At 43.5% G+C, this 14,733-nt stretch overlaps 1 protein-coding gene and 1 pseudogene across 6 annotated transcripts in view; one reads left to right on the forward strand and one right to left on the reverse strand.

Annotated features, from left to right (window-relative positions):
* Positions 1-1,235: 1,235 nt before the first annotated feature.
* The window catches only part of SUFU (SUFU negative regulator of hedgehog signaling), a 92,907-nt gene continuing 79,409 nt past the window's right edge, over positions 1,236-14,733 (forward strand). For 3 of the 6 annotated variants that reach the window (XM_036223238.1, XM_016154528.2, XM_016154529.2), the window contains exons 1-2: positions 1,237-1,596; positions 5,660-5,794. In XM_036223238.1, coding sequence (XP_036079131.1) covers positions 1,415-1,596; positions 5,660-5,794 — 317 coding nt within the window. In that variant the 5' untranslated portion in view covers positions 1,237-1,414. Of the gene's footprint in view, positions 1,597-5,659; positions 5,795-14,733 lie in introns of all 6 variants that reach the window. The other 3 variants (XM_016154526.2, XM_016154527.2, XM_036223236.1) reach the window with 2 other exon arrangements.
* Positions 13,255-13,373, reverse strand: LOC118604177 (annotated as a pseudogene).

Genomic DNA, 14,733 nt, shown 5'->3' on the forward strand with positions numbered 1-14,733 from the left:
TCCTGACACTTTTCACCACTTCTGGACAATATAAGGTTACCGTGTTTTTATTGCGGTCCATATGACATTAGCAAACATCTATCACCATCACACTCTAATAAAAGTAATTTAACACACACACGGACAGACATATTTCAAGAATAAAGGAAAATAATTTGCATGAAATTTGCTTTTTAGAAAAAAAGTGCATTTTCATCGTTTTTTGGTCCCCCCCCCCCCCCCCCGGATATGTGTAAGTTTGGCAACAGGCTAACATTGATCTGAAGACTAGCATTTGGAACTACTGGTATAGAACTGACATTGGTGAGTGAGAAAATTGAGGTGAAAAGTCACTGCTTTCAAGGTGTCACTGTTTTCAAATGAGCTAAGTGCATTTTTCTTTAGATTATTTCTTCCCCCGCTTCACGTTGCAGGGACTCTTTTAGTCAATAGGACTAAAATAGGTAGTCAGGACTCCCTTCTATCGCTGTCTCTTGGAATTTCTTTAAGATAATTTAGTGGAAAACGTTGTTTTTTCAAAAGTTATTGTAAACAGAAAAATAAGTCCCAACCCAGGGCCATAATTAAAAATTCTCCCAATTACAGAGTCAAGGTAATGGTAGATAACGGATATGGAATTTCCCAAGGCAATCTGCAATATATCTGTCTGAAACATAACCAAGAAGAGATTGTCATCATCACTAAAAACTTTTATTAAATAATTACCAAGTCTTTTTAATTGATCCTAGTTTACCTAACTCTTGTTATTTTCTGTCAGAACTCCCAAACAGGTATTTTGACCTACAACACCTGAGTTTAGCAGTGTTAATGTCAGTCAATGCGGTCAGTGGACATTCAAAGACGTAGGAAGCATTCAGATTTATAATCTATTAAGACTAATGCCACATGCATAAATGAATCAATCTATTGTCAGATTTATGTTTAAATCCTTGTTAGCAGCATATCAGCAGATCAGTGAAACCCTTCGTTAGCACGCTTCGTAGTGCTTTCGTGGGACCCTAGCACCTCATGAAGATGGTTCCACAGCTCTATTTAAACTTAGGTTCCTCCTAACACTAGGGGGAGGCCAAGAGCCTTGGGAAACCCCCAACACAGGGAGAGAGAGGCGGGATCTATTGCTAAGGCAAGCCGTCCCCGCCTGTGACTGGCACAGACACTAACCAATGGGATCCGGAATAGGGCGCGTCGCTGCCCCGCCCCTTTGAGCGCCCCTAGGCCCCCGAGGCACCCTCTGGCGGTCTCTGCGGCGGCGACGGCTTGGGCGGACGGTCCGCCGTGCGCAGGCGCGGAGCCTAGACCTCGCTGCAGCCCCCATCGCCTTGGGGAGTCTCACCCACCGGGTCCACCCGCTGGCGCGTCAGTGCTCTCCCGCTCGTCCGCCCTCCCGGGTCCTCTCAGCGCCCTACGCGCCCGGATGGCGGAGCTGCGGCCTAGCGGCGCCCCCGGCCCCGCCGCGCCCCCGGCCCCTGGCCCTACTGCCCCGCCGGCCTTCGCTTCGCTCTTTCCTCCTGGACTGCACGCCATCTACGGAGAGTGTCGCCGCCTGTACCCTGACCAGCCGAACCCACTCCAGGTTACAGCTATCGTCAAGTACTGGTATGCCCTGGGCCGTGGGGAGACCGACCGGGCGCTCAGGACGGGGTTAAAGCACCGAGAGCGAAGTAATTTGCCGGGGAAGAGGTGGAGAAGGAGAATGGTTAAAGCACTTGAAAGGAGGGCTTCCTGCTGAGAGGGAAGGAGTTAAGGCTCAAGTTGGAAATGGGGACAAAGGGGTTAACGGAGCCTGTGGGTGGCAAAGGGTTAACGAGGGTGGAGAAGTTGAGGAGTTAACTAGGACTAGGAGAATAGAGTGAATTGAGGGTGTGTGTAGGAGCAGAGAGGGGAACCAGAGAAAAGTGGGAACTGTAAACGTGGTGAAAGGAGGGAGCGCCTGTAGGGGGTCATTAGTGGGCGAGGGGAGGCCAAGGGGGGGCTGCTCAAGTGGGATGGGGGGGTGAGGCGGGGCCTGGGGACCATAAGAGAGGGCTTTGGAGGAACGCGGCTGGAGGAGCTCCGGGGGCACTGCACAGGGTAGGGGCGAGTCTGGGGACCTTGGCTCTCCTGTGGGTTAGGAGGGGAGCAAGTTGTGAGCGTTGTGCTTGTGAAGAGACTGGGAGGTCTCCTTATGATACTTTCCCAGTGAGCTCAGACGTTATCAGTGCAGTTTTTTTGTGTTTGAAGTTTCACGGAGCAACTTTTCCTGATAAACTTTCTGCTTACTCTGCACAGTTCTTTTGATGCGGAGCTGACTCTGTTTCTGCAGCTGCTTTGCTTTAAGGCATTGGCTAGAGCGGAGGCAGGCTCAGGGAGATCCAAGGTTTGGCTGAGGATCGAAGTGGGGGACCACAGTAAATGCTGAAGACCTAGGATTTGGACAGGGAGGAAAGAAGGCAGTGAGATGCTGGGGAGCTTCCTGGCCACAAGCTTCAGGATTTAGGTAGCAGTTTCTCAGAGAAGCTGAGAGTAACCCTCAAGTAACTCAGTTAAGGATTAGACCTGTTTACAATGGGCTGCTTTTGGAGTAGGAATGGTCTTTTTTTGTTCCCCATTCCTGTTTGCAACCTGTTTCTTTCTGCAGCCTCTGGGGAAAACTGGTGTTATGGGGATTGTGGCAAAGAACCCATTTTCGTGGTCTTTCTGGACCAAAAGTTGTCTGAGGAATTGATTGGGTCTGTCTGGAACCACATTCATGCAAGCGTTGTATTAGATGACTCCCTTCATGGAATCCTGAAAGACTTTTCAAGCAACTGCTTGAGGTGTGCGCCAATGGGGCAGGTAGACCCTAAGTGAGTAGCGTGGATATGTTTGCTGGTTATCTCTCCCTTTAATACTGAGTCTTTCCCCAGGACACGGGCAGAAGCTAGGCTCTCTAGGATTGAGACCAGCTAGCTCCCTGGGAGCATGTAAAGAGGCTAACAGCCTGGAAGGGCTGGGGACCAGCCACCTGCTCCTTAGAAATGGCTGTGGGGAGCAGTCTGCCTCTGTCTGATAGCCAGGAGGAGGTGTGACCCACAGTATAGTCCTCTTTAGTAAGCAGACTGTTTCTTGGTTGAGAGGAGTTTTGAAGAGAGCTTCTGAGTGAACCCCCCTCCCCCTGCTCTTGATAACTTAATCACCCATTCTAATTACACCTCTATATTTAAATATATATTGTGTGTCATGAGAAAATTGGGCCTGGCTCTGCCATGCTGTTTGTCAGGCCTCATTTGAGTGTAAGGAGAAATCCTTACACAGACTTGGGCAACTATTTTTATGTCACCCAAGTGGCCATGAAGGATAGAGTTGTGTGTAAAAGGTATTGAAGTACATGCTAAGGACTAAGACTGGTTTAGGCAACTTTTTTTTTCTTCCTGCTGCAAACTTGTTAACAGACAGGACTTATCTTCAGAGATGGACTAATGTGTAATGACAAAGACAATTGTACAGCACTCTGTGAAATTAGAAATGCCGCCTGGGTGCAGAAAAATAGAAGAGAGAACAGCTCATCAATTGGTTCCTTTTAAGATTTGGAGGGGTTTGCTTAATTAAGATCCTGAAATTAATTCGTTGATATCGCTCACATTTGGGATCCCACCAAGCTTCTCTACCTCACATAGTAGGACTGACCCACACTGCCTGAGTTTGGCTGTGGCCTATGGTACCTTGGGATCCCTTTTCTTGTGATGGAAGGGTGGCTCTTTGGCTAGTGGATTCTGGCCAACAAGGCATCTTGGCTGAAAATTGAGACTTTCATGAGCAGGGAGCAGAAGCAGAGCAGCAGAGCCTGTGCCTTGGGGTGTTAAGTTGGGTATTCAAGGAATTAAGTTGAAGGATGCTCTGGGTCCTTGGATAACATCTAAGTGCAAAATATGATTATTTTCTACATACTTATCAGCTTCCTATCAGGCCTCCAAGTAAATAGAACAGAACACTCTGCTTGGGGACTAGATTCATTTTGTCTGATTCTTGGTCATTCCTTGCAGTTGGAGTTTTAAGGTAAAGCCTTTCTCCTTGATGCAGTGCCTCCTGGGGACTTGGCCAGAAAGAGGACTGCTTGGGGTGGCAGATGGAACATGGAACTGGGGGTACAGTTTTGGCACTTGTTTCTGGATGGACCGAGGCCGAAGGAGGGGAACATTAGGAATTTGCAGCAGGAAATGAGCAGATATGGAGCCGGTCATTACTTTCATCCTTTCCGGGCTTCTGTAGCTATCGTGGGTCCTTCTAGGGATAGCTTCCCTTTTCTTTCCTTTCTCCCTGACAAGCTTTCCTAATATAATTGGTGATGGGATTAGTCAAAGTTAAGGAAAAACATGGAGATTTGTCCTTTCCCCTACTCTGCTCAATTGAGATTCTAAGATATTTGTAGCGACTTTCTTACAAGTTCTATAAATATCTTAGCATTTTCCAGCAGAGAATAAGGATTTTGACAAAGGCAAATAATATCCTGGGAAAAGAGGATGAAACCAGACCTACTGGTTTTAAAGTGTTTAAATTGCATGGTACTGACAAGCTTGCTTTGATCACATATAACATGTCTTTTATTTGGTTGTTAGTGTTCCTTTAGCATAGGATCCTAGTTACAAAGCACACTCCAAGGCAGGCAAAGCTTTGCAGTCCATGGAACAGTCAGATTTGGTCCGAGGCAGCTCAAATACAGAGTGTTTGTGGCTAAATGCAGACTTCCTCCACTCATGGTTTCCATTTTGTCCATTTCTCAAATCTACCAAGTTTCCCTATACATTCTGAAGAAAGCATTTTCTTTTTTTTTTTTTAAGAGCACTAATTACTCTACCAAGGGAACCCTTATTGAATTAAATCTTTCGAGTGAGATAATGACTGAATCTCTTTCTCAATTGCCTCTATGTTGGAATTATGGTGGTAGTTTAATATGATCCTCAGAGGCCCCAAATCATTTAATGTTCCAGCTCTACTTTTGAGGCAGCAGTCTCTGGGATCATCTTCCGGATGCAGGCCCCTCACAGGGCTCAGTCTGGCTTCTCTAGTTATCTGTACAGAGCTGAGCTAGCCAAAGTTTGGCCTTTGTCGCTTGCATGATAAAAGACCAGCTTTGCTCTGTGGGGTGCAGGCAGGGGTCTGGAGGTATTGCGTTTTGTTCAGAACAAACTGAAATTAACATAGGGTACAATATAGTCTTTCAGGAATTAGCTGTCTAAGAGGCAGGAGTGAAGCTGAGCCTCTGCTTCCAGAAACAATGCCCATTGGGGATGCTCAGGATGGTCTTTCAACAGAGACCAGTTATTGACTGATGCACCTCTTGCCTTTAAGTGTGGCATGTTTACAGGCACCGTGGAAGAGAGATAATCCCTGTCAGTCCCATTTAGGATTGGTAATTTGAAACAGGAGGAAGCAAAGGGGCAACCATACAGTCTGTTTTATCTCTAAAAGAGGTCCTAGCTGTTGGGGATCAGAGAAAGGAGTCTGTTGTGCTTGTGGAATTAAGTAACCTCCAGTCACCCATCCCTTGGTCTTATCCCAGAGAGATATGACCTCCCTTTAGTTATCTTTCATCCCAGGTTTCTCCTGGATGGGGCCTTTAGGTTTATAAGGCAAAGACCCTTAACTTCACACTGTCTGCTTTTAGGCTCACACTGACAGCCCTGTGTTTTGTCTTTTGCAGGTTGGGTGGCCCAGACCCCTTGGACTATGTTAGCATGTACAGGAACATGGGGAGCCCTTCTGCCAACATCCCTGAGCACTGGCACTACATCAGCTTCGGCCTGAGCGATCTCTATGGTGACAGCAGAGTTCATGAGTGAGTGTGTGCCACCTGCCCACCCTCCACCTGCCCATTACTTAGCCTTGAGCCTTATTTCTGAGGTTTTCCTGAGCAGGGGTGATAAAGTCATAGTCCTGTGAGGTTGAACTTCTTAGATGGAACCTCTAGGATTCTGTCCTCTGTCTGTATCTGCTCAGGCCGAGGTGGGCCAGGTCAGCACCTGAACTCTGCTCATCTGGCTCAAGAAAACGTTCATGATAAGCAAGAGTTCCCGAACTCTCAGGTTTTTCCAGACTTGCTCTGATGTTTGAGCTCAGAGGTCAGGCAGCATAGCTGTGACCCAAAACTCACGTTGATGCCTTTACATCTACTTCTTTTTTTCCCCTCTAAGTTATTATGAAAAATGTTAAACATAAATTGTGTTGAAAGGATTTTATAGTGAACACTCATCTATCCACTACCTAGATAATACCATTAACATTTTACTCTACTTGCTCTTTCATGAATATATCCATCTCTATCCCTCTGTCCATTTTAACCTACTTCCTCTTAACCTGCAGTTGTCTGTCTCAGATTAACCACAATACATTTTTTTATCCTACTCTGTCTTTCATTTGCTGCCCTGTACACCTCTAAATTATACTCACCTCCTCTACTTCTCCTTATAATAACCGAATTTAAACAAATTTTAATATCAAGTTAAACGTAATCAACTTAGTATTGAATCAGCTAAAATAACAGCAACAATAATAGCAAAAGCTAACATTTATTAAACATTGATTATGAGCCAAGCATTTGTGTGTGTGTGTGTACTAATTTTATTTTTTACCACAACTGTAATGCTGGTAGGTACTAATATTCGCCCCATTTTACAAATGAGAAAAGCGAGACACAAAGAGATTCAGCTTGGAAGTGGTGGAGCCAGGATTCTAACGCAGGCAGTCTGGCTCCACAGTTCATCCTCCTATGACTGTGCTCTATTGCCTCTTAAATAATTATATCACATACTCCAATAAGCTGCTATCTGTAATTTTAAAAAACATTTTGTTTCCATCTATGCTCTTTTGAGGGAGGGATTCTTTTCTTCAGTTTAAATGCCATCTTTCCAGCCCCTTTACTAGCATGGTTAATCAAGAGCTGATTCTATTTCTGTTATCATATCCTTGTCTTTTTTTTGCTTTTCATACTCATTTTTTGCCTTACACCATCTTTTTGTTATCTTGATGGTGGCTGCTTAGTATGGGTAGCTCAAAAGAGTAGTAGGGCTCTTTTGCCCTGCCCCAGCATAAGAAGCCGATTCTAGAGATGATGATGAAGAAGATGATAATAGTCTTTTTTTATTTTTGCTTTTGCTTTGTTTTACTTCTTACTATCTTCTGTATTATTGTGTAAAATGCTTTACAATCTTACCAGGTTATTTTTGTTATCTCCATTTTATAGAGGAGGAAACTGAGTGGAGGGGTTAAATGAATTGCCTAAAGTCACACATCTAGGCTGTAAAGGAGTTATGATTGAGTTGAGCTTTCTGAGTCCAAAGTCTGAGCTCTTAAACCACTGGGCTATACCACCTCTCTGATCACAGGCCTATCCCAACTTCCTCTTTTCTCTTATTAAGCTTAGAGGCCCAGGCCTTTTATCCTCGCTGATTACAAGTCAGGAGCAATGCCTGGGCCTGCCTTTATAGCCTTCTAAATGAATCTATTGCAATGTCAGCAGAAGGCTTTGAGATTAGGGAATTAGTCCCAAACTTTTAAAAAAGTATGCCTGAACGGGGACCCTGCATTACAATATTCATAATGAAGATTGAATAGCAAACCAAATACAGGGAGTAAAGGGACTATGCTGGATTTTAATTCATCTTCTTAATAAGAACCTGAAGAGGATATTTATTGCAGCAAGGCTGGACCTTTTTGTTGACAGATTTATAATAGTTGAAAGAATACCATTTCCTATGTGGCTTAAAGATTCTTATGGTTTACCTGTTTATCAGGTATTGATTCAAGACCCAAGATAACATGAATATAATTGAGGAAAGCCCCATATTTCAGAACGGGCAACCTCAGTTTGAAAGAAGGCCCTCCTTACTGGTTTTCCTAGTTTAATAGTACCCCTGTACATGTGTGTTATTTTTTTATTTCTAAAGCACTTTAATATTCATATGTCACTTATGACACTAGTGAGACCTCCATTTGGGCTTTTTGCTTACCACTCAAGCCTAGTATTTTCTGGTATTATATATCCTGCCACCAGAAGGACATGGGTAGAATGTTCTTGGCTGTTTACCCAGTTCTGGTCTGTATTGCAGAAGTCAAAAGTGCCTTTGTAATCGGCCTTGTGCTGATGTGACTGGTTTCTTCTTGATCCTGGTAATTTTCTTGAAGAAGAGTTTGCTTTTCTAAGCATTTCATGTGATGAGGCATCTTTGGAAAAGATTCATGGATTTTCATTTTTAGTGCTCGAAGCTGAGGTGAGAAAGGTGAGTGTTCTGCCTTTCAGTTTAAGTGCTAAGAGGTGTTAAATTGGAATTAAGGCAAATTAATCTCTGGCAATATTCTTCTTCATTATCTTTTGTCTTCTCATTCATTGAAAAAAGGACAGATGGATCATTTCATTTTTTTAGCACCTATTTTGTACCAGACACAGAACATTTTAATAGATGTCTTGAGAATTATGCTGAGGCATAATTCCTGTCTCAAGGGGCCCATGTTCTCCAAGGGAGATCAATGTAAAGGGAGTTATAGTACTGGGTAGTAAATACTACAAATCCATGGACATAGAACATGATCTGGGAGCAGAGTAGAACAAGTCAGCCTGCTGGATCAGAAGCAGCTCCAGGGAGGAGGTGAAGTTTGAGGGGAACCTTATAGAAAGGGAGCTGGGGTGAGATCTGCAGCTTGACAATCCAGGTCATCAACATTTAGGACTGAGAGAAGATTTAAAAATCTTCTAGCCAAGTGCTTCCAAAACTTCTAGTGTCGCCTTCATAATTTTTGCCACCTACAGTATATAATCTACTTTATGTTTTCTTTAAATTAACCATCCTTTTATAAATACATTTTTGAAAGTTAAATCGTTATTATATATGAAAACTAATATCACTTGCTGCAATTTAAAGGTAATTATGGAAATAAACACAGTGATAACAAAGCAATGTTATTGAATTCTAGCTTAATATATTGGCCTGTCACAGAAGACTCTAAGCCTGAGGCCACCTTTCTCTTTTGTTTAAGAGATTAGCAAGAAGTATGAGAGGTGTTCAAAAGATAGGCTAACACCAAATAGAACATTACCCTAGACGTGATGAGAAAAACTGAAAAGAGAATTGGAAAGGGAACTTTTTGAAAAGTATGACTCAGTATTATTTATTGTCACAGACAAATAGGAAACACTGAAACATTCTAATCGAGCAGCTGAGGACAGTCCAGTTGCCTGGAAAGGCCATCCAGAAAGTTAATGAGAGAAGCTGTCTCCTAACATCCCTACTGTCCTATACTCTCTTGTGAGTGGGGAGAAAGGAATGTATGGGACATTGTGTCTTTAAGATGATAACATAAGCAAACTTTTATATTCCAGGTTAGTGCTAAATTCTTTATATAAAATAATCTCTTACTAATAGATACAGAAATTTAGGCTTAAAAAACTTACTGCACAGGTGGCAAATTAGAAGCCAGGTCTAGTGACCCCAAAGCCTGTATTCTTAGCCACTATGCTATATTGTCTTTCCATTCTGATTTGTCAATAGCATTTATTAAATGCCTACTGTGTACTTTCGCCATTAAGATCTTTCTTTCTCCTCACAGTTTGTTGAGGATAAGGACACGCAGAAACCCAAGGATCCCCTGCATTTCTTCTTGTCCCTGGCAGGCTTTTTTGGGGGGCAGGTGGGGAGCCCCACTCTAGTAGCCCTAAAAAGGGTGAAGGGCAAGCTCATTGAATGAGCCCTGGGCTGGCCAGTTGCATCCAAGTTTGTTCTCTGTTTACATTCAGGAAAGGAAACAGGACAAGAGAGCACTTGTTTGGATTAAAAGGTTCTTAAGAGGCTGTTTCTGAAGTTGGAGAGATGGAACAAGTTCCAGCTCAGGGAAGCCACCGGGGAGAATGGAGTGCTTTTCTAGGAACCCGAAGGCTACCCCCAGTTGACTTCAGCAGCAGAGACTGTCCTGTTGCTTTTTGTGGCCATGGACTTGGGAGGTGTGAGACAGCTGAGCATCAGCTGCCAAGTGCTTGTCTGAAGCCTGCAGCTCTGGCTCTTCCTTTTGTGGCCGGGCAGCTGTGGACTGGAATGTGGGGATTTGTGGGGCTATATAAGAGGTGGCTATCCATGAGGATTTCTGGCTGCCTCCAATATTGCCAGCATCCCTGGCTGGACTCAAACTACTAGGAACGTAAGCAAGGCGCTTAGAGAGGCTGGCTGGGTACAGAGTGTTTGTGATCACAGGCAGACTTCCCTGATGAGATTCTACTGGGCAGGTCCTGCTGTACACTTCGGGCTGGTTCCAAAGACAGCCTTGTGTGCTGTTGGCCCAAAGGCTGGCAGCCTCACAGGACAGAGCCCGTACCACCTCTGCTGCCATATTCATGGAGTTTGGAGTTCTTGCCACTCTTGGGGGTTGGAACTACTGGTGACTGGTTTTCTATGGCTGCTTCTACTGGTTTGGTAGAAAACCTCCTTTTCCTTTCAGGTTCCTCTCAGCTGGGCTCTGCACTGAATGAGTTATTTATTAAAACTTCATACAGATTAACTTTTCCACTTGTTGTTTTATGTGGCCTTGATCCCCTGCAGGTGGGAAATAATAATTTTTCCTCTTCAAAGTTTGCTTTGCAGGAACTTTTTATGCCATTTCATCCCCTGGGGTTTCCAGTGGAAATCCTGTTTTTGCCATAATACACCTGTCCTGGGACACCTGTCCTGGGAGCATGGTCCCCCCTCATGTTGGGTCTTTGCTTTATTTCCAAAGCTTTCATGAGGCTAATATCTGGAATGCCTCTGTAAGCCATGCACAGATGGTAGGTCCCAACCCTACCCTCAAATGGGCACAGGAGGCCGAGGAAGTACTACTGTGGGGGCTTATCAGAGGCAGTCCTCCCTGAAGCTTTGGTCCCTCTGCTTTTCATTTTAGAAGTGTTTAGTTTCAGGATGATTGTCGGTGTGAAGTGGTGACTGCTACCTGCTAAGGGCAAGGAATCTGGGCTACCTAGAAAGAGCAGGGTACGTCTTGTTTCAGCCCAGGTTGGGAGTTGGGGCCAAAAGTGTGGCTAGAGCTCTTTCTGAAGCTGAAACTCCGACTCTGGGTTGGATTGCAGGCCCCTCATCTCTGAATTTTGAAATATTGAGAATTCCTTTTCTTTGGTGACCACAGGAAGACCTGAGGCATTGTGAGGCTCTTAGCAGGTCTGTGTGGGTATGTGGTTTCATCCTTTATGAAGCATCTCATTTGCATCATGGATTCGCTCTTCCTTCATGGGGTAGGGATTCTAAATTCTTCAATTCTGAGAGCCCCTCAGTATTATGGGAACAGTTGGGAAGAGATTTCTTAAGCTGGCCTAGTCAAACCCACTTTAAAAAGTCTGAGAGGTGGTCACTTTGTAAGGTATATAAATGTTGAAACACTATGTTGTACACACCTGAAACTAACAATACTATATGTAATTATAATTTTTTAAAAAGTCCTTAGAGGCCTGATTATTGGGCAGTGACTGCTATGGCAGAGTGGTGCCTGGGGCTGGTCGGCACTAGGAGATTTCCTTCTCTTCCTGTGGAGAGACAGAGGCTCGGAAGCCTTTATGGGTTCCCCATGATTGGATCTTTCAGTCCCAGCATTCTTCCCTGTTCAGCCCACCCTTCTAGGCTCTCATCTTCCACACTGCGGCTTTTTCCCTAGAGAATGTCTTTACACCTGCCGTGTTCTAGGCCTTGGTTCGCCAAGACCAGCATTGTGACTCAGAGGTCCCAACTCTGGACTTCGGCCTTTGACTCCTAAATTCATTCCTCTATCCTGTCTCTGAGGAATCCGACTCAGTTACATTCCCTGTTTCAGTAGCTCAGTTCTGATGGCCGATCCTAAGATAGGTGTGGCATGATCTTGTCCTCTCTGATCTGAGCCTTGTAAGAATGGTCTCCTCATCCCCGCATCTACTTGGTAAGAAATGGCAAAGCCCTTGGGAAAGAAGGTAATGAGGATTGGAGCTGGGAGCAGCTTTGGGCTTTGCCTGACTTCTGTGGCTTTGAGGCTATAGAGATCACCCTGTCATCTTCAGTGCTTCAAGACATTTAAAATGCATAATAATAATTGCAAACACCTATAGCCCTTACTGTGTGCAAGGCAGTTTAATCCTCACAACAGGTCTGTGAGATAGGGATTATTAGTCTTACTTTATAAAGAAACTGAGGCACAAAGATGTGAAGTAATTTATGTACCCAGCCAGTGAATGCTGGATCTGGACTATGAACCCAGGCAGTATGGCTCCAACAATTCTTACCCCTCCTTTCCTCTACCTGTGCAAATAGTGGGTTGGTCTGGAGATCCATATTACAATTATGCACCTAAATTTAAAGGTATCTTGGATACTTTAAGAGTCTGCAACTCTTAAAAGCACAAAGGTGATGCTTCTCACTTAGATGTCAAGTTCACATGGTCTTACTTCTTGTGTGGTCATTGTGCTTCTTGTGAGGCCCCAAGAACATGTCTTGACCAGGATGTGTTGGGTATCTGATCATTATCTCTGGGGAGAGGGTGTAAAAAAGAGAACATTTAGAAACCGAGAATACTCATATAATCTAGCCGAGGTGTCTGTAGAGCCAGTCTGCAGAAGATTTTTGTTCTGATATGAAGACATTTTGTCACCCTGCAGAGGATATTTTTTTTCCTGTCTTTATATCAATACAGATTGTTATATCATTTAAAAAAACATTTTAGTTTCTGTAATGGTTTTTAAAATAGTAGACTTTATATTTTAGAGCAGTTTTAGGTTTACAGAAAATTGAACAGATAGTATAAAGAGTTCCCATATACTCTTTCTGTCTTCTGCTTATGAGTTTGCCTTATTAATATCTTGCATTAGTGTGGTACATTTGTTACAATTGATGAATCAATACTGATACATTTTATTAACTAATGTCCATACATTAGGGTTTACTCTTTGTGTTATATAGTTCTATGGTTTTATATGTATTTCTCAAAGTACATATTCCGTATCCACCATTATACTGTTATTCAGAATAGTTTCACTGTCCTAAAAATGCCCTGTGGTTTGCCTGTTCATCCCTTCCTCCATCCTCCCAAACCCCTGGCAACCATTGATTGTTTTACTGTCTCTTTAGTTTTGCCTTTTTCAAAATGTTATATAGTTAGAATCATATAGTAGGTAACCTTTTTACTAAGCAGCATGACTTTAAGGTGTCTTTTTGAGGCCTGTAGCTCGTTTCCTTTTATCACCGAATAGTATTCCATTGTATTTATGTACCACAGTTTTTCCATTCACTTTTTTTTTTTTTAAGCGTACAGCACCTGGTCTTCGTAGATGGTCTTCCATCCAAGTTCTAACCAGAACCAACCCTGCTTAGCTTCGGAGATCAGATGAGATCGGGCATGGTCAGGGCGGCATGGCCATAGACTTCATTCACTTATTGAAGGACATCTTGATTGCTTTCAGTTTTTGGTAGCTTTGAATAAAGCTGCCATAAACATTCATATGTGGATTTTTGTGGATATACGTTTCAATTCATTTGGGTTAAATTGCTGGATCATATGATAAGACTATGTTTAGCTTTGTAAGAAACTGCCAAACTACCTTCCAAAGCGGCTGCACCTTTTGCATTCCCACCTGCAATGAATGAGTTCCTCTCATTCTGTGTCCTCACCAGCGTTTGGTGGTGTCACTTTTTTTTGGATTTTAGCCATTCTAGTAGGGTGGAATAGTATCTCATTATATGAATTTTCAGTTCCCTAATGACATGAGATGTTGAACTGTCTTTTCATATGCTTATCTGTCATTTGTATCTGTTCTTTGTTTTTGTTCCTTGTCTCTTCCACTCCTCACTCCACCCTTGACCATATATACCCTATCTTCTCATATCATGAGTTCAAACAGTGGGGCTAATTATTTTTTTCTGGCATATTTTCCTTTTGGTCACATTTCAAGCCATTAAGTGAGTTAGTTCTCCTGAGTAGGTGCCGGGTCCACATCTTAACTCTTTCATCCCTTTTGGTTTTAACTGGGCCTGACTCTTGAGTTCTATACCTTTTTTTCCGTAACAGTGGTATCTTCTTTAAAGTCTATAACTGGTACTGGGGACTACAACCCCATTCCCAAGGTTTGAGATTGATTGTACCCTCCAGTACAGACTGTAGATAGACTAGTGTGCAAACTTGTCCACTGCAGACCCTAGAGAGCTTAACCTTGCCTTGGATGAGAAATGAGTACACCAGGCTCCTTGAGGTCCCAGCCAGACCTCAGACTCTCTGTCTTGGTTGAACCAGATAAAGAGGATTTTTCAAAATCCAAACCTTTCCTGGCCTGTACTTTTCCTGTTCCATCTATTATAGTTTTTACTTTTTAGTTATATATTTGCTTTTTTTCATTTATAAAAAGTCAAACCATTTTATCAAAAATGTTTGGGTACCAGGTGCCTGATACCCAAGGTATATAGAGGGTTCACAGATATAAGCACAAATGCCAAGAGATGGGTGAGATTCTTTTGAGGCAATTGCTTCTTGAGTCCCCAGTAGTAGAACCAGCTTTGCTACAAGAAGGCAAATCAAGGAAATGTTTTGCTTTTGCACTGCTGACCTCCATGTGATCCCTGAGGGCACTTGGAGCCCTGCCTCTGACCATCAGTTTCCATTACTCTGATCTCAGGCTTTTCAACATGAGGTCAGAAGCTCAGGAGCCGTGCCTGTGGGAGGGGTAACTACTAGAGAATGGGGCTTGGCCCAAGCTCCCAGTCCTAGGGTGTCAAGCTGTCTGGTTGCACT

This window comes from Rousettus aegyptiacus, unplaced genomic scaffold (assembly GCF_014176215.1).
Source record: "Rousettus aegyptiacus isolate mRouAeg1 unplaced genomic scaffold, mRouAeg1.p scaffold_m13_p_6, whole genome shotgun sequence".
NCBI classification, from domain to species: Eukaryota; Metazoa; Chordata; class Mammalia; order Chiroptera; family Pteropodidae; genus Rousettus; species Rousettus aegyptiacus.